The 19,713-nt window shown below is 44.7% G+C and overlaps 1 protein-coding gene across 2 annotated transcripts in view; it reads left to right on the top strand.

The window, feature by feature from the left end:
- The first annotated feature begins 3,470 nt into the window (after positions 1 to 3,470).
- HBS1L (HBS1 like translational GTPase) overlaps positions 3,471 to 19,713 on the top strand; it is a 76,944-nt gene continuing 60,701 nt past the window's right edge. The window contains exons 1-5 of one of the 2 annotated variants that reach the window (XM_066605799.1): positions 3,471 to 3,628; positions 7,607 to 7,672; positions 12,409 to 12,540; positions 12,617 to 12,811; positions 14,080 to 17,563. In XM_066605799.1, the coding sequence (XP_066461896.1) occupies positions 3,586 to 3,628; positions 7,607 to 7,672; positions 12,409 to 12,540; positions 12,617 to 12,811; positions 14,080 to 15,398 (1,755 nt within the window). In that variant the 5' untranslated portion in view covers positions 3,471 to 3,585 and the 3' untranslated portion in view covers positions 15,399 to 17,563. Of the gene's footprint in view, positions 3,629 to 7,606; positions 7,673 to 12,408; positions 12,541 to 12,616; positions 12,812 to 14,079; positions 17,564 to 19,713 lie in introns of those variants that run through there. The other variant, XM_066605792.1, reaches the window with a different exon arrangement.

The following is a 19,713-nucleotide window of genomic DNA, read 5'->3' as shown; positions in this document are numbered from 1 at the left end:
GTCACCAATCAGCACCCTAAGATGTAATTGCTAGATGCCAATGGATTTCCAAAGCAGCATGAAACTTGACAAAGACCTCCATATCCCCCTGACTACTAGTGTCTGCTGTAATAGGCACAGTACACTGTAGTACAAAAGTCTGTATTATGCCAGTGATCGAACAATCGCATATTCGAATCCCCTTGAGAGACTAAAATTTGGTGTAAAAAAAAAAAAAAGTTACATACAGCTTAAGGGCTTATTCAGACGACCGTATATCGGCCGGGTATTCACGCCGGCCGATATACGGCGTCTCTGTCTGCAGGGGGAGGAGGCTGGGAGATCCGGGAGCAGTGCTCTGAGCTCCTGCCCCCTCTCCACCCCCCTGCACTATTTTCAATGAGGAGAGGCGGGACGGGGGCGGGGCTAAGTTTCAGGAATTAGCCCCGCCTCTCCTCATTGAAAATAGTGCAGGGGGGTGGAGAGGGGGTGGAGAGGAGGCAGATAGGGGGCGAGAGCTCAGAGCACTGCTCTCGGCTCTTCCAGCTTCCTCCCCCTGCAAAGAGAGACACCGTATATCGGCCGGCGTGAATACCCGGCCGATATACCGTTGTCTGAATGCGCCCTAATATTATAAAATCCAGTGCACTAAACAAAAATAACATATTTTATCTTGGCAACCCTTTTCAAATGGAAAAAGTTAAAATTATTATTAATGAAAGGATTTGCATTGCGGAATCCATGGCTGGCGTCCGCATCGTGAATCCGCAACAAATACCATTCGTAACAAACTATATAAAAGTGCTTCTTTCTGCACAGGAGTGGAAATCAATTGCGATTTTCGCTCGCAGAGGAAAAATCGCAGCATGTTCCATTTTAGTGTGGATTCCGCATGGGCGGCTAACATTGAAGTCAATGGAAGCTGTCTGACTTGCAGCCCTTCTGCAATTGACATTGTGGATAGGTTGCGGGTACCCGTGCCATTGTCTAGCAACAGTGCAGGAAAAATAAACATTTGTAAAAAAAAGTCTGTACTGCGCATGTCTGACGGCGAGCCATCTGGATCAACTGCAGTACAGATAATGAAGAAAGAGAACAGGCACGCAGGGTCGCTGGCTGGGGTCAAAGCTGAATTGCGCTGCAGGCTCGAATCCAACTCCATAATGTGTAGGCAGCCTAACAGGAATCACAGCTTTTGTAACAATACAAACAATTAAACTATCCTTTTTTTCTGCACAGTGAAAAACATAAAAAAAAAAATTTTTTTTAAAAGCCAGAATTGCAATTTTTTGTTCATCTTTCAAAACACACAAAAAATAACTATCCAAAAATTACTTGTACTTCAAAGTGTTACCAATACAAACTACAGCTTTTCCTTCCAAAAATAAGACCTCACACAGCTTGCTGGCAGAAAAATAAAATTATTTGGTCTTAGGCCGCTCTCACACATTCGTTCACAAAACATCACATTCGAAATTGCGGCATTTTACCTTGATTTTGAGCAGTGTTTTTGAATGCATTGTACAGCGTTTTTCAGTGCACCCCATCATTGTGATGGTTGATGAGTAGCATTAAAAAGTGCTAGAATGTGTGGAAACAGAGCAGACCACACTCGAAAATCAAGTGCAGGTCTGTGAAGCCCCATGGAAATCAATGGGGGCGTTGTATTATGATTAGCGGTAAAAAGCTATGTGAGAGCGGCCTTAGTATGTGGAGATGCAAATTCTATTAAAAAAAAGTGTTTTTATCGTGGAAAAGTAGCAAATATATATATATATATATATATATATATATATATATATATATATATATATATATATATATATATATATAAATATACATATACAGGGGGTTGGACCAGATGACCCTGGAGGTTAGTAAGTTATTTATACCGCAGGGTGAACGCCACCAAAGAAAACCCTAAAAAATGCCAGAATTGCTGCGTTTTAGTAATTCCACCTCACAAAAAAAATGACTAAAAGTTCCTAAAGTCATCTCTGCCTCAGTATGGTACCAATGCAAAGTACCTGTTGTCCTGCAAAAAATAAGCTCTAAGGCCCCCTGCAGAGCCGGGTTCCACATGTGCAATCCAGCTCTGCCAGGAGCGCCGTCACGTCCGTGTATACCTGTTTAGCTCCTTTTCCTTCTGTGCTGTAGATGATCCGCACAGCGAGCTGTCGGACATGTGCCATACAGAATTTTTTTAAAACCGTTCCTGCATCATTGTGATGACGTGGAATCCATGACCTTCCTCAATGTCATTGCAGTAGGGTCGCGGATTGGACGGCTTTCATTGACTTCAATAAAAGCCGTATACGCGAAATCTGCGAAAAAACGAAGCATGCTGCGATTTTTCCTCCACTTGCGGAAATTGCAATTGGTTTCTGCAAGTGTGCAGGAAGAATTGATTTCCCATAGCATGCTACGGGCGGTATTTACTGCGGATCCGCAGTGAGGACGCCTGCCCCAGATTCCACAACAAATATCCGCCTTGGGCAGGAGCCCATATACAGCTCTATTGGTGGGATATGTTATGGCTCCAGTAACATGGTGGCAGTGATACGATTCTCTTTCACAAGTGTTTTCAGTGTGCAGAAGTAGCAACACAAACAAACGTTCTACAAACGTGGTATTGCCGGAATCGTGCATATTCAGAGAGTATAGTTAGCGGGTGATTTTTACCGCACAGTTAGGCGTGTGCCACGCGGACATATCTGCGCACAAAATGGGTGTGCTCAGAAGCTCATATTTGGCGTGTGCATTTCATTCGCATAAAATAAAGCAGCATGCTCTTCTTTCCTGCACATCTGCGCAGTGAAAGAGCACATCTTAAACTCATTAAACTAATTGGCCATGTCAATGGCTGAGAGCATCGGTGCGTGCTTTATTTGGGTATGCGATTGCACACAACTTGAGTGCGCAAAAGGTATAATAAAAAAAAGCTGTTGCGTACACAAATATGCAACGCCTGATGCGCAAAAACATGGCACAAATACACATATGCTTGTTTGACACAGGCCTTAATGTCGTAAAAACAACCCCCCCAAAATTATGGTGTTTTTTTCCACTCTCCCCTCAAAAAAAATTAATGAAAAAAAAATAAGTAATACAATTATGGCTCTGGTCACTAAGGAGTTAAACAGCTTGGTCACTAAGGAGTTAAACAGCTTGGTCACTAGGGGGTTAATGGGCTGATTCAGCTATACACTAGGTCACGTGCTGCACACATTCACTCTCTTGTAAACTAGTTCCACGTAAAACTGGTGACATTATGACAGCCGCTGAGTAACATTGTTCACTTCATAAAGTTGGTTCAAAACAGTAACTGCCAGGCGCACGACTACACGTCCGTCTACGTGTGTACGTGTGAGAGACAAGCGAGGTCTGTTGGGAAGAATACAAACTGTGGTCTTCCATAAAATGGCGGCCCCTGTAGGACTACAGGGCTGGTGTACAACACAGAGTAGACAATGCCTCGCGGGTTGTTCGGCCTCTAGTGACGGGCGCGCTCCGTACTCACACGGTGACGTCGGTTGGTGTCAGAGCTGGCGGCGCCGTCGCTGTAGCGGTAAAAGATGTGCAGGTGGTGAGAGGAGCCGCACCGTCATGGCCAGGCACCGCAACGTGCGCGGGTACAACTATGATGACGGTGAGCAACTGCTGGGGCCTAACGCGGAGAGCCCGTGTCCGGCTGGGCAGGATTCCTTCCTGTAGTCCATATGGCCACAGCGCTGCCTGCACCTCGTGTGGAGGCGTCCCCCAGCTCTGCCCGCTTACCGCACCGGCACGATGTGCTACCTGCTCTCTAGTGTCAGCTGTTATCAAGGGACCTAAAAGTTGTGCCTGTGATTCTCAGGTGACAGCTCGGCCATGTGCTGGGGGGCTGATATGCTACCACTTTCTTTTACTTGGACTATTAGTATAAGGCTGAATGCACACGCCGCAGCAGAATCTGCGGCGTGTTGGACGCCGCAGCAGAATCTGACCCTGTGCCCGGCGGGGCCCCCTGTGGACCTGTCAGCAGTTATCTTTTCGGCGCTGCGGATGCGCTGGACGGTGCGCATGCGCAGTACAGAAATTGCCACGTTGTCGCTAGGCGATGACGCAGAATCTGCAAGCCTTCGCAGTGTCATTCAATGGCTGCCATCCGCGCTGGAATAGGACATGCTGTGATTTTTTATTTTTTTTTTCCCCCCTCCGCGAGTAGATAATCACAATTGATTTCCGCTCGTGGACATGGAATAGCGACTCCCCCCCCTCCCCCCCAGCATTTTTATGGGCCCTATTTGCTGCGGAATCCGGAGGCGGACGGCCACACTGGATTCTGCAATGCCAATACGCCCGTGCAAATTGGACCTAAGTGTAAAAAAAAATTTGGGCACAAAAATTGGATGGTGCGCCTCATATCGCCGTGTTTGGGTAGTTCTACAGAGAAGGCGGGGGTTCCTATAGAACGTGTTACTAATGTACAAACCGTCTCCCCACGCACATGTATAAATATAATCTGCGGAGTTGATAATACCCGCGCAGGCCTCTGCTGTCATTTCTCCAACGTCATGAGCAGCAATGTGATTGGTTCCCCTGTCTCCTTCCCACGGACGTCTGTTACCGTATCCAGGCATAGACTACCGTAGTCAGTAATTTGACAAAAGGGAATTGCATCCCTCCCACACACATAACAGGACATATATACTAAGCGGTAATTCATACCACGGAGCGAGAAAAGTTAGGGCAGAACCTATCTTCTTGTATTTTTGTTTTTTACACTCACACGGAGTTTGAATGGCCCGATTAAAACAAACCCTGGTTTATGCGAAACTACACTCCATAGCAGCGCGCATAGTTGCGCATACGCCTGTGTGGTTTTTCCCTAAGAGCTATCTTTATCTGTGACTTTCCCCCAGCTTCGGCGCATGTGCCCATTGGCGAAATGGTGGACGCCAGTGCAGAAGCTGGGGAGGGCCTGGGAAATTTAAAATCTGGCTACTAAAGTTACCCAAGAGCCTGGAGCAGTGAAATAGGGCCGTGTGCAGCCAAATATGAGATTAGGGCCACAATGGGTATGTTTCTGAACACGGGACAGACAGGGATATCCATTTTGGGGTGAACGTCTTCATTCATGTGTGCTGTACAAAAAAAACCTGTTTTTAAAATGACGTAATTGACCAAAAAAATGAAAATCGTAATGTTTTTCCTTCTGCTTTGCTTAGATTCATTGAAAAACTGTGGGGTCAAAATACACAATACACCCCTAGATGAATTTGTTAAGGGGTCTAGTTTTCAAAATGGGGTCATTTGTTGGGGTCCTCCGCGTTTTCACAGCTCAGGGGTTTTACTAGTGGGCAATGGGGCCTAAAACACCTTCAAGCGAAATGTCTTTTCTGAAAGCCACTGGTTGCTCCTTTTGGTTTGGGCTCCGTTATGCATATCGATATAAGATTAGGGCCACAATGGGTGTTTCTGAATACAGGACAAACAGGGGTACCCGTTTTGGGGTGCAAATCCTCATTTTCATGTGCATTATAGAAAAAAAAAACTGTTTAAAATGACATATTTGCAAAAATATAAAATTTTATTTTCTCTAAATTGCATTAACTCCTGAAAAAACACTATGGGGTCAAAATACTCCTGACAGCCTTAAGTGAATACATTAAGGGGTGTAGTTTTTAAATGGGGGCTTCCATTTACTTCAATGTAAGCCATCCGTGCGGGAACCACAGTGAAATGCAGCATGCTGCGATTTGTGTTCCACATCAAAAGATCTGCAAAACCAATCCGCATGCTCTAATTCAGATGCGGATGCCAATGCTTCTCTATGGGCAGCTTGAATTGCGGATCTTCCGAGCGGACATTGGGCAGTAGACAGAGTCCCTGGATTGGCATCTAATTCTACCTCAGTCCGTTCGCCGTTCCCTCCTCTAGTTGCTGATGTCGCTCAACTTCTCTAAGGGGAGGTCCTTCCTCCCCCTTCGCTGGAGTGGGGTGGGGGAGTCTAGGCAGCCTGACAGTGCAGTTACAGTGGTCCAATATGGAATTGTACTTTCACATCAATATACTGGTACTCGCAGCCATCCGCCTGTGCCTGACCCATTGGTTCCAGATTTTGTCTGGTCATCTGATCCATGTCCAGACGGACAATGCAACAGCAGTCATGTACATAAACCACCATGGCGGCACAAGAAGCACAATGGTTATAAGGGAGGCTGCTGACCACCTCCACTGGGTGGAGACGCATATCCCAGTTATCCTAGCCATCCACATCCCGGCGGTGAAAAATTGGATGGCGGACTTCCGCAGAAGAAAAACAGCAGACCCAGGTGAGTGGACATATGCGCCAAATTGGGGCATGCCTGCTGGCTTCTAGACACAACAATCAGCTCCTTCTCATTGTCTCACGAACTCGCGGTCCTTAAGCATTGGAGGTGGACACCCTAGTGATCCCATGGCTCCTCAAGATAGCCAAGATGGTGCGTTTTCCCACGATCCATATAGCACCAGACTTGGTACGTCGATCTCGTGTCCCTACTGGTCGACACCCCTTGAGCCTGCCACTCAGACAGGACCTGCTGCGGCAGGGCCCAGCTCATTATCCACATTTGCATATGCTACGTTTGACAGTGTGGCTGGTAACACCGCAGTATTGAGAGGCCAGGGATTTGTGGACCCCATTGTCTGGACCATGCTCGGGGCCAGAAAACCACCTTCCTCTGGCATCTACCATAGGGTGTGGCAATCCTTCAGATGATTGTGAACAGCATCATATGCAACCCATGCATTTTCTGTTCCCAGAATCCTTTCCTTCTTCCAATCAGGCATGGATATGGGATTGAGCCTCAGCTCATTAAAGGGTCCGGTCTCCATCCTATTCCAACACACCTGGCTTTCAAGTTCATGGTACTTTCCTACAGGGAGTTGCACATGCTGCCACTCCCTCGCCATCTTTCATCAGCTCCTTGGTGTCTGTCTTTCTCATTGTGTGACATTTCCCTTCGCCTGCTTCCATTGAAGATTGACTTTCTGGTAGCCATAACTTCAATCCTCCGGGCCTCTGAGCTCACTGCACAATCATCTTTCTTGTTCTTTATCAGGACTAGACAGTCCTTCGTCCAATTCTAGCATTTCTTCATAAAGTAGTCTCATCCTTCAACCTCAATGAGGACGTCGTTCTGCCCTCCTGTCTGGAGCCTTCACAACTTATGGAACGTCTTCTGCACAAGCTTAATGTTGTCCCCGCACAACGGCATTATCTTGCATGTACAGAATCCTTCTGCCATGTGCATTCTCTGTTCCTCAACCTTGATGGCCCTTGTTGCAGTCTGACCACTTCCAAGTCCACCATTGCCAGATGGGTCAGTTTGACGATTACAGAGGCCTACTGTGCCAAGGGCAGGACTCTGCCCATTCAGGGGACTTCTCACTCCACATGCATGGTGGGTGTCTTGTGGTGGTTTCCCTTGCTTCTGCAAGAGATCTCTCGCTCTCCCACCCCCACCCCCCCCCAAGCCTGTTCAGACCAGTAATCAGTTACTCGAGAAGAGCGATGCTCGCTCATCTCTAGTCATTATGTATACTGCATGCCATTTGGTTTGTAACTAGACTTTGCCTGACTTTACCGTTTTTGTTACAGATTTTGATGATGATGACATGTATGGACAGTCCGTGGAGGATGACTACTGTATCTCACCAGCAACAGGTATACATCAGTGTTATGTCAGTTTCACACTTGTTTCAATGTTTAAGGACTGGTTGCCCAGACATGCTCTTGATCCAGGTTAAGTTAAACTGCGATCAGCTGTTGAACTTGGTTTAAGGAATATGTATTGCGCCAGCACTTTTTGATTTAAAGGGGTTGTCCCGCGAAAGCAAGTGGGGTTCAGCACTTCTGTATGGCCATATTAATGCACTTTGTAATATACATCGTGCATTAATTATGAGCCATACAGAAGTTATTCACTTACCTGTTCCGTTGCTAGCGTCCTCGTCTCCATGGAGCCGTCTAATTTCAGCGTCTAAACGCCCGATTAGACGCGCTTGCGCAGTCCGGTCTTCTCCCTTCTGAATGGGGCCACTCGTGTTGGAGAGCTGCTCCTCGTAGCTCCGCCCCGTCACGTGTGCCGATTCCAGCCAATCAGGAGTCTGGAATCGGCAATGGAACGCACAGAGCCCACGGTGCACCATGGGAGAAGACCTGCGGTCCACCGTGGGTGAAGATCCCGGCGGCCATCTTCGCAAGGTAAGTAAGAAGTCACCGGAGCGTGGGGATTCGGGTAAGTACTATCCGTTTTTTTTTAAACCCCTGCATCGGGTTTGTCTCGCGCCGAACGGGGGGGCTATTGAAAAAAAAAACAACCCGTTTCGGCGCGGGACAACCCCTTTAAGATTTGCAAAACCAAGTTCACTTGATCTAAGATTGAACCAAGAAGAAATGTATCGTGCATGGGGATTGCAGTAAGGAGAGCTTCCCAGCATTCATAGCGATAGTAAAAACATGGCCGCTACCAACAGCAAACATGGGTGTAATTTCACTACCCGGGAATAGCTTATTCCACCATCTTGGATTTCGGCTGCTAAACTAGTTTGATCAAATTGAACCAAGATTAGAGGCTCAACCGCATTGGTGGGTTTTAGATCAACTTCTGTTGATCTCAAATTAAAACTTTGGTGCAGCGGCCCTTAAAGTGTTCTAAATTGCCACACAAGTTTCTTGGTTATGTGACTTATCTGGACAACCAAAGATCACACTCCCTATTTACAAACTAAGTCAATCAGCCATCTGACGTTCAGCTGTTTTCTTAGAGTTCCTCAAGCAGTGTTGTTCATCTGTGGTCCCTGCTGGGTCTGTGCATATATAGACCCACTGCAGCCATTGGAGGACGTGGCCATGTTACACTGTATCATTATGACACAACGTCACTGAGACCTTATGTATTCACAGGCTGACAGGACTTTAGTCGCTGTATACACAAAGCCAGATGCCACTGTTCAGTCGACAACAACAAAAGCAATGTGCTGTGTCCAACGTCAGATAGTGTCCTCAAGGCCCAATGCACATGGGTGTATTTGCACTGCGGGATTAGGAGCTCCGGATCTCGTAGCAAATACACCCCATAAGACATGCATTGAAAAATGCATTTCCCTGCCCATGAGCGGAAATCAACTGCGATATGCATGTACTATTTCAGTGTGAGGCGGCCGTGTCATCTATGACGCGCCGGCCCTGTACTGTGCATTTGCGGCTGTGCGCCAGCCAGCACATCCCTAGCGTAGAGTGAAGACGCCAGGCAGGTAAGCCGGGGGTCACTGCAGGGGCACAGGGTCGCATCCCGCTGCGAGAATCTCAGTCGGAATCCGACCCAGCTGTCTGCATTGGGCCTTAGGCCTCATGTCCACGGGGAAAATCAGGCCCGCTACGGATTCTCCATGGAGAATCTGCAGCGGGTCCCTCCTGCCCCGCGGACATGAGCGCTTAAAATAGGAATTTAAAAGAATTAACTCACCCGCAGCGGGCCGGGAAGGTCTTCTTCCTCACGGCCGTATCTTCTTTTTCGGCCGGCGGATGAACTCGTCACGCCGGGCACATCCGCCGAGCCGAAGCAAGAAAGATCCGGCCGTGAGGAAGAGAAGACCTTCCCGGTCCGCTCCGGATGAGTAAATTCTTTTAAATTCCTATTTTCCTATTGAAGCCTATGGAAGCCGTCCGGATCCGCGGGAGACCCGCACGAAAATGGAGCATGGTCCAGATTTTTTCATGCTCCATTTTCAAAAAAATCCCTTTTATTGACCATCCGCAGGTATTTATCTACCCGCGGATGGTCAATGCATCCCTATGGGGTGCGGATCCGCATGTGGGAGAACAGTTAAAATCCGCTGCGGATTTTAATTCTTCTTTTGCCTGTGGACATGAGGCCTTAGGGAACTGCCACAACTTTACCAATATGTAATCCTGCAGTTCAGTCGCTAAAAGTCTGTGATGTTATATAGTTTTGTGGCATAATAGACATAATTATTATAGAGGTGATTGATATAATTATTAGTTTGCGGGTAAAATTATGTTTTTCTACATCAGGAAAGTTTGTAAATAAATTATTCAGAGAAAAATACAGACACCATTAAAATCTGCCAAACTGAGATTTTTGTTACAGGTGGAAGGCAATGGAGATGATGATGTGAAGGAGTTGTTGAGGATTTTACTATTGACAACCTGTCCTTAGGATAGGTCATCCATAGTTGATCAGCCAGGGTCTGCGACTATTCTCCCTGATCAACTGTTCAGCAGACAGACAGAACTGCCTGCTTCCAGCTCTATCCATACTGCAGCGGTACAGGTTGGTATTGCAGACCCAGCTCCCATTGAACTCAATGTGAGCTGTGCTTGCATTACTAAAACAGGCTGCTGCACTATGTAGAGAGCTATGGACCACGGTGACAGCTGATCAGTAGGGATCACAAGCAATCAACTATTAATAATAGTCTGTATTTGTATAGTGCCAGCTCATTCCGCAGCTCTTAACTTTTGACCTATCCTAAGGATTGGTTGTCAGCAGTAAATTCTGGGAAAACCCATTTAAGGGCCTTTTACATGAATAGGTGATTCGGAATGAACCTTCTTCCAATCATCTGCCCTAGTGAAGGTGCTGAGAAAATATAATATAAAGTATAATATAGTAAATAAAGTAAGTAGAGAGATAGTAGGAGAACTTGTGTGGAAAACCCGTCTAGATGCCTTGTCCCCACAGCATGGGGTTCTGGTGCTTGTATAGCTGCATTTGTATTACGGCAAGGAAACTGGGAGAGCATCAACGGAGTACAGAAACTTCAGTCGTGAAAGTTGACCTTTTTACACCTTTTTATTTCTCTTCTGACAGTAGTGGAACTGTATGTGCTAGAGCGATTGTGATAATGATTGTTCGGACACACAGGACTGCTGATTCCTCCATGTGAATAGAGCTGGACGAGCGCTGATCGACTCTCAAAAAACATTCTTGAAAGTCTGTCAGTGCAAAAGGAGATCTCTGATAAGGATGGTGATGGCCAGAACAAAAGTTCCTGTCACCCCTTGGGAAGATCTAAAGCCACAGGTGCAGAAGAAGGATCTGCGCCTCTCCTTGCTTACTCTGTCCACTGAGGTCTACCACAGGCTGAAGTGAGAGCTGCAAGATTCTTGGTTGTAAGACAAGACCAGAAATTGTGGCACGAGCTACGATCTAACTGGTGCAAGAGGCTTTTGAATTAGCTCCCTACATTCACACTGGATGTGTGTTAGTTCAAAATAATGTCCTTTTGAAGTTTGAGCAGAGCTGGTTCTAATTGGTGGGGGGTTGAGGCTGATAAAAACTTTTCAGTCACCTGGATTTCTCACACAGTTTACCCTCTTCCCCGTTAGACTGAACTTCTAGTCTTTTATTAGCTTTCCATCTCTAAGGCCTCATGTCCAAGCCGGAAAATCGGGCCCGCTACGGATTCTCCATGGAGAATCTGTAGCGGGTCCCTCCTGCCCCGCGGACATGAGGGCTGAAAATAAGAATAAACTCACCTGCTGCGGGCTGTGCGTGTCTTCCTTCCTTCGCGGCCGGGTCTTCTTTTTTTCGGCCTGGCAGATGTGCTCGGCATGCCGGATGCGTGCCATGCGCATGCGCCGGGCCGAAGAAAGAAGTTTCCTGCCGCGAAGGAAGAAAGACCTGCATCGCCCGGACCAGGTGGTTTAATTCAGGCGCGGGTCTCCTGCGGATCCGGACAGCTTCCATAGGCTTCAATAGAAGCCTGCGGGAGACCCACACCTAAATGGAGCATGTCCAGATTTTTTTTCTGCACGCGGGACCCGCGCCTGCAGGGAAAAATGACATCCGCAGGTATTTAACTACCTGCGGGTGTCTAATGCATCCCTATGGGGTGCGGATCCACGTGCAGGAAAAACGCTGCGGATTTAAATTGTTTGCCCGTGGGCATGAGGCCTAAGGGCTCTCACACTCTTGCACATTTTTTTAACGTGAATGTCAATGGGACTTTCTAGCATTAAAACCACACTGCAAGTTTGTGCTTTGTGATTCTTGTGTGATGCGTTTTTAACGTTTGAAAGTCCCATTGAGATTCGCGTAAAGAAAAAAAGCAAGTGTGTGGGAGCCCTAAGACTTAGTTCACATTTGTGTTGTGGCATTCTGTTTTCTTGTTCTTGCCCGCTGTCATTCCATTATCCTCTTCCCATAACAGAACAGGATAATGGACAGGCTTCCAACATTCCATTTAACATTTTTCCTGACAAAGTAGCTTATTTTTTTTTTTACTCAGGACTTTGTGACATAAATATGTACGTCCTACAACACAGACGGAAATGCAGCCTTACGAAGCCCTCAGTTTTCTTGCTTTTTATACACAAACCTGTCATCGTCTGTGCATGAATGAGATTGAAGTCTCCTCTGTTCTTATTTGCAGCTGCTCAGTTCATCTATTCTAAACGGGACAGACATTCAAGCTTTACTGAGCCATTGGAAGAGGAGGAAGATGAAGGTGATGATGATGTCAAATCTAAAGCTTCCAGTACGACCCTGAGTGCTCTTGATCAAGGTACTGTTGGCTTCTTTCTTATATCTTCAGTTTGTACTCTTTGGTGAGTATTTGACGTATTTCTTGTATTTTTTAGCTCGATTGTATTCTTGCCTTGATCAAATGAGAGAAGTCCTAGGAGAATCGGTATCGGAGCAAATCATGATTGATGCAGTATTGCAGTGTGGATTTGATGTGGCAAAGGCCCTGGACAGAGTCTTTAAGCAGGACAGCGATTCAAGCAAGAAGTCTGTTACCCAAGATGCCTCCTCTGCTGCGAGACCAGGAAAAGGTATGTATGTTTTAGGAATGTTCCTTTTATGCTCATACTTGACAACTTTACAACGCCAATGGTAAAAGGGTAACGTTTTCTAGATTATAGGATTTTGAGGTTTGATATGACACTTATTTACAAATTAGAACTGAGATACAATGTGGTTAACTAGCCCTTATAGTGCTTTAACCCGTTCCAATCCACTGTCTGACGTCTAAAGACATTATGATTTAAGGCTGTGCAACTCCGATGTTGCGAAATGCCCACCGGGGTCCTCTTACTGTATATTGCCAGCCTCTCTGCTGTCTGAGCCTATCCAACGTGTCACCTCATGCAGTACTGGCTTTAGCCAGCATATAGCGCTGTTGTATAACGGCAGAAAATGCGTAAGCCCTCTAGGAAAACCAGGATACAAATTGGATTAGAAAGGGGTTAAGAGCCCATGCACACCTGCCTTACGGCTTGTCATGTCTCTGTTCTGTTTTTGGAACCGAGAACCATAAATAAAATAGTTGAATTCAATGGGTTTTCCAAAAAAACAGCAAATGGAAAGCTTTCTGTTTGCTTCCATTCAATTAGGCTGGGTTCATACAGGGCGGAATTGCGCCTGCAATCTTAATCCCCAAATTAAGCAGCAAAGTAGACAGGTTTTGCAAAAATCTCATCCACACACTGCGGCCAAGCTGCGTGGAAATTCACATCCAGAGCGGAATTGAAATCCATGGCATGTCACTTGTATTGCAGTCTCCGCTGCTGGCCCTCTTCTCTCTATGGGGAGAGATTCTCGCAGCGGAATACAGACGGACAAGACGCTTCAAAAAAATAATGCCGCCTATATAGTTAAATAGTGAAATGAAACAGAGCTGAAAGCTTTCTGTTTGCTTGTTGAAGAGCCACTGTAATCAATGGAGAAAAACCAGATCCATTTAATTCTAAAAACGGAACAGAGAGAAAGGTCTAATGGAGTTGTGAATGGGCCCAAAAATGCCCCAATATGCCTTCAGTGGAAACGGCGAGTTGCAGGCTTATGCTTCCTTTAGGGCTCTGGTCTTCCATGACTATTATGAACAGACTGCGTTATTTTGTTCTGCAAAAGCAAGCCGTCTGCATTTTATGTGCCCCAGACCATTCTTTAAAGCAGCCCTTCTAATTTGATCATTTTCTTGCGACATTTAGCAAATAAATGCCTTTTTGTGTCCTTCCTTTTTTACATCGTTCCTGCTTACTTCCTGTGTGGATTCTGCCTTTTCTGACAACCTGAATATTATTGGCCTCGGTAAGGTAAGAAGCCTTATTTACCTCTTTACAGCATTTATCCCACAACCAACCTTTATCTTCTTTACTAAAATGTGCGGAGGGTCCAGAGCCGAGCTTTAGTAACCCAGCCAATAGGGATTCACAGAGTAACATTGCTTCTCATGACCCCTTAGGTGGTAACAAGGGGAATATACCAAACAATCTCACTCCCAGTATTTCTTTATCTGCCCTCATAAATGAAAGCTCGCAGCAAAACTCTGGCAACGAAAAACCTGTTGCATTATCTCAAATGAGTTTGCTGGAGTTAATGACTCAGTCACCCGTTAGCTCCGGTACGAAGCATGACTTCCACCTGCCTGTACCTATACAGTGCTCTCAGCATTCAGACCAGACTCCTGATTTAGTACAAATGGGTCATACTAGTAAGCCTGTGAGTATAGAAGAGGCTAAAGATGTGGCTGCCAGTGGCCTATGGGATTGTGATGTAGTTTCGTTCCCCAAAAACAATGGGCCAGGAAATGGCATCTTGGGTAAAAATATCCCTTCGTTTGGAAGTCTACATTCAGTGTTATACTCTGAGGATAGTATGTCCTCTGATGGAGAAAATCTGTCTGTTCCAAAGTATGGAAGTCCATCCCTGGCTGATCTCATCCAGGAGCACAAGGAGAGGAACCCTTTACAAGAACTTGGGATTGATGCTCCTCAGAAGAATCCATGTAGTACTGATTTGCAGACTGGATCTTTAGTTCCATTGTCTCAGTTGTGCGACGGGCCCAATGCACTATTCGATGTGCCATCACTGACAACATCTTTGTCATCGCTTGTGGTTTCTCGGAGCAATGATCAGAGAGAGGTTTCCCTGTCTGATCTGATTACCGAATGCAATGACAAACCTAATGATGACCTCCACAATGTGTTTCAGTCACTTGGAGTGACTCTGACTGAGACCGATACCAATATAGATCTCCGATTTCTTATTAATGATAGTTTGAGTCCTTCCAGTCTTAATGTAAAGCCTACTGCCCCTGAAGAGTTAGACTCTAAGCCCTCCAGTGACAAATGTATACATTCTGTGAAAATGCCAGGTTCCAAAAATCACAAGAAAACCGCTCATTGGGTTAAGTCGCTGAAAGCCAGACCTTCCACATTTGCGTTGAGTTTGTGTTTTACCTACATTCCAAAAGCTTTCCGGAAATGCTATTCGGGAACTCCACCAGCAGACTGTCTACATAATGACTATAAGCTGACCGATCACACCAGTCAACCAGAGATCATCCCATTTGATTTCCTTACTCCTTCCCCTGATGATACTGTAAAAGAGAGTCAGAAAAAGGCTTTTATGAGATAAAGTAAAGCCTGTCTTAGGTGTTCCCTTTTTTACAGTGGTGATCTCTAGATTGGATGTACAGTTGACGTAAAGCTTTATATTTAGTTATTTTTAGATACTTTTTTATATTTCATTACATCCCGGTGGGGTTTTTTAAATACATTTAGAGCCGAAAGCAGTGTTTTTTGTTTTTTTTAAGTATTCTTGACCTGAACTTATGGGCGGAATTTTGGGAGATAAATAAGAATGCAGTCTTTTTCCGAAAGCTTAATTTATAACTTTACCAGATTTTTTTAACTACTACTTTTATCAATGACTCTTCTGGTGGCAAGGTATTTATTCTTTGGAGCAGGTGTTTTCCTACAAATAAGCTCACATTGGAAATGTGTGAAACTTGCGCAGTACTCGCCTGGCTTTTCAGGCGTGATGATTTTGGGGGGGCAGTAGTGTTTTTGACTTCTTATTTGAACTGTTCAGATTTTTTTTTAATGTCTCAACACTCACTGCAAGATCATGAAGGTCATAAATATTCAGTTTGTTACACTCACATGAACTCTTAAAATGATGTATGTATTTGATTTTTATAGGCCTTTTCTTTGGGGATGCATCAGGGTACGGTAACGTGCAGCAGAATTGTTGCAGAAATTTCTGCGGCTGAAAATCTGTCCTCCACATCTGACTGGATTTTGTTTTCTGCAATATTTGCAAAAATTTCTGCAAGCCCCATTTAGCTAAATTGTACAGCTGCAGAAAATTCTGTAACAAACTTGCTAAATGTGAATATATCCCTGGGAGCCCTTCACAGAATTGACATATAACTAAAACTTCTTTTTTATTAATTTTGCATTTTAAAATTAATGGGCTACAAAAACACCATGCGGACTCCCTTAATTGCAAATGTGCGCAACTTTAGAGAATTACATAACCAGATGGCAACTAGGTCCACACCAGGAGCTCCCCAGTCACCAACGGGTCATGAGTCTATGAGCAATCTAGATGATATGTAGATATACTACCATCTCAACTTCCCATATGGGAGTACTAGGATAGTCAAAAAATAGATATGTCTTAAGTTTTTTGATATAAAGTCTGTTCAGACAGATATTTATTCCGTTCGGATGGATTCAACGCGTTTCCCTACCGATACGGTAGTTCCTTAAGAACCATTGCTTCTTTGCACTATCACTCAAAGATTCTTTGTCCTACCTGAGGAGGGATGAGGACTATACACACTGTTTTAACCACATGGGAGAGGTAAGACGGTGGATAGAGCGGATTGGCCAGAGATGGTGTTTTTGTAGCCCGTTAATTTTAAAACGCAAAGAATAAGTTTTAGTTATATATGTATTCCGTGAAGGGCTCTTCTGATGAAATAGACTGTTACTGCCCCTGTGAATTTATCCGTAGGAGCAGATTTACAAAACAGTATTAAAAAAACCAAAAACTTTCTTATCTATAGCAACTAATCACAGCACAACTTTCATTTTGTATTCTGCTTGTACAAAATGAAAGCTGCGCTGTGATTGGTTGCTGTGGACAACAAACCAGTTTTTCTTTTAGGCAGTTTCATAAATCTTAAAGGGATTTTTCAGAACTAAACCGATTGTTGACTTACCCTCAGAATCGGTCACCAATGGCAGATGAGTCCACTGCCACTTGGGACCCTTTTATGATCAACTGATTGGATGCTGATACAGAATGCCAGAACTTTTCAAATCACCGTTTTGTAGCTCTGTGGCCAGGCTTGGTATTGCAGCTCTCTCCCATTTAAGTGCAATGCCAAATTGAGCCAGTGTGCTATGGATGGTGCTTTTAGAGTTCTGGTAGGCCATAGCAGCATGTAATCAGCTGATCGTCAGGGGTCCCGAAGGACAAGTTCCTGCCAGTCTGTTGGTGAGCTATACCAAGGGTAAGTCACCAATGGTTTTTGTCCCGGAAAAGCCCTTTTAATGTTTAACCTGCTTAAATTCTTTTCTATGTAAATGTGTGTAGGGTGTAAAATTTTTAGCTTGTCAGAAAAAGACATTCGGACCAGGATGCAAAAGGTTCTTTTTCCTCAAAAAATTTTAAATGGTGTAGAAATATATATATTTTTTTAATCCAATGTGCTTGTATATGCTAAGTAGTTGTGTACTTAATAAAGGTGAAAAGAGGGAATGCCTCCCTTATCTGACCTCTGCAAATGACCCTATTTCTCATGTCTTGTATGTAGGTTTTATTACTGTTCCGATTTTGGAAGCTATACTCACACTTAAGGGCTCGTTCACACGGGCGTATTGTCACCGCGTATTTCCCATGTGTAATGCGTGGTGAATGGAGGCAGTGAAAGTCTATGGATTTTCATTCTTCTATTCACACCTGCGTTGGAGCTGCTCGGGGGCACTGCATATAAAACGCAGGAGAAATCACAGCATGCTCTATTTCTACGCATTTCATATGCAGCCCTTAAAGTGCTGCATATTGAAACGCTGCCCCTTCACAGTGCCAGCAAATTGACAGTATTTAATACGCAGAGTGGGGGAATTTGAGAAAAACAGACATGCTTAGTGTGGGACGTCATAAACTTGGGCAATGTGCAGTGCCAATCGCACCTCCTATGAAATCTCCGCTGGCAAAGCAAGTGGGCTGCGATTCGTCCAACACTGCGAGACTCACAGCATTGAGCTCATATGCTCGTGTGAATCAGCCCTAATGGTCATGTATTCTCAGCATAGGCTTTTAAAGAAATATTTGGTTTTTGTCATTTTTTTGTAATACAAAATGTTTAAAAAAAAAAAGAGACCATTAAGAAATCAATATATTTGACATGCATGCAAAACAAAAGGGTGGATTTCTGTTCAGACTTTTGTTTGGAGGTTCTAGCCAGGGGATCCATTATAAATGATAGAAAAGTAGTGCAGCACGTGCACTTTTTTTTTTTTTTTTTGTAAGAGGACGTCTGCCTGATGGAACCATCCGGGTAGGGCCTATTTTTGGGAAAAAAGTCTCCCATCACTCGTTGAGCTTAATTCAGGGACAACTGCCAACTTGTATAAATATTGACGCATTAGAAGAAAAGAGGCGCTTGTAAGAATCCCTGTAAGAATCGCCCGTATTTAAATATGTGAATAGTATAGCAGATATATATAAATTAGCATACTGTCCATATTGGTATGGTAACAGAGGGGCTCATTCTAGGTTTGTGCCCGTGTAACTTCTTTCCCACAGTGATATTTTGCTTTGTGGGTACTAAGCAGAGGATGTGGCTTCTATTACAACAAAAGATGGTGTTAACAGAGAACAGATCACATGCATAATATTTTAGTTTAATTTTTTTTTTGTTTTGTTTTTCACATCACACCCACACTGGAAATTCTGAGACTCTCCAACTTTTTTTCATGGTTGTCTTTCATGTAAAAATGTTTAAATGTATTGAATAGCCTGTTAGTAGATGCTGGTTAATTGACAACCATCTACTGATCAATATCTTTTGTTCTGTTGTCTTATTTTTTTCCAAGTTATGTCTGTGTGCTACCGTATTTTCCGGCGTATAAGACTACCTTGTAGCCCTGAAAAACCTGCTCTGCAGTTGGGGGTCGTCTTTTGGGCAGGGTATACTGTGGCTTTCCCCCCCCCCCCCCAAAAAAAAGTCAAAAAAATAAATGCTCCCCTCCCGCGGCGCTGCTGCAGGCTTTTGCTCCCTCGTGCACGCCGGCAGAGCATTCCTTTCTGTAAACGGGGCTTGAAAGCTAATGCTCTGATTGGCTAACTTAGTCTGGCGTTAGCCAATCACAGCCATTCATGACGTCATTGATTGGCTAACACCAGACTAAGTTAGCCAATCGGAGCATTAGCTCTGTGGAGGCGGGGCATTCAAGCCAGATAATGAGTGCTGATTGCGAAGATCAGCATTTGTCTACATGGTCTTCATATAAGCAGGTTCAGCTTGTATGGGGGGGGGGGGGGGGGGGGAAACAAATTATCGTCCCCCATACATTTTCATTTTTTTCATTGTCTGCCATGCATTAACTTTTCACATGGGATGTGTGCTACTGACAGCAATGTGTTCTGTTTTTTTTTTTCAGCTGCGCAAAAAATGCAGCTGTTAAAAATGCTATTGCTTGTTTGTCAGCGGATTGCTGCCTTGTTTACATGGGGCCCTGGACAAATGAATGTTCACGATTATTGGCCCAAATAAATTGCCCTTAACTTATTGATCCCAGCCTCTAACATGCTAGATACAAATGAATGTGGTGCCTGTATAATACATCTCAAATATAGCACTAAGGTGCATCTGCCAAAATTTAATGTTACTATTTGAGTTGGTGTTTAAGAATACCTTATCTGGCGGAAATGG

Source organism: Eleutherodactylus coqui, chromosome 1, assembly GCF_035609145.1.
Source record: "Eleutherodactylus coqui strain aEleCoq1 chromosome 1, aEleCoq1.hap1, whole genome shotgun sequence".
In the NCBI taxonomy this organism is placed as follows: domain Eukaryota; kingdom Metazoa; phylum Chordata; class Amphibia; order Anura; family Eleutherodactylidae; genus Eleutherodactylus; species Eleutherodactylus coqui.
The sequence above is the reverse complement of the archived record's forward strand: the minus strand, read 5'-3'. Positions and strand labels throughout refer to the sequence as shown.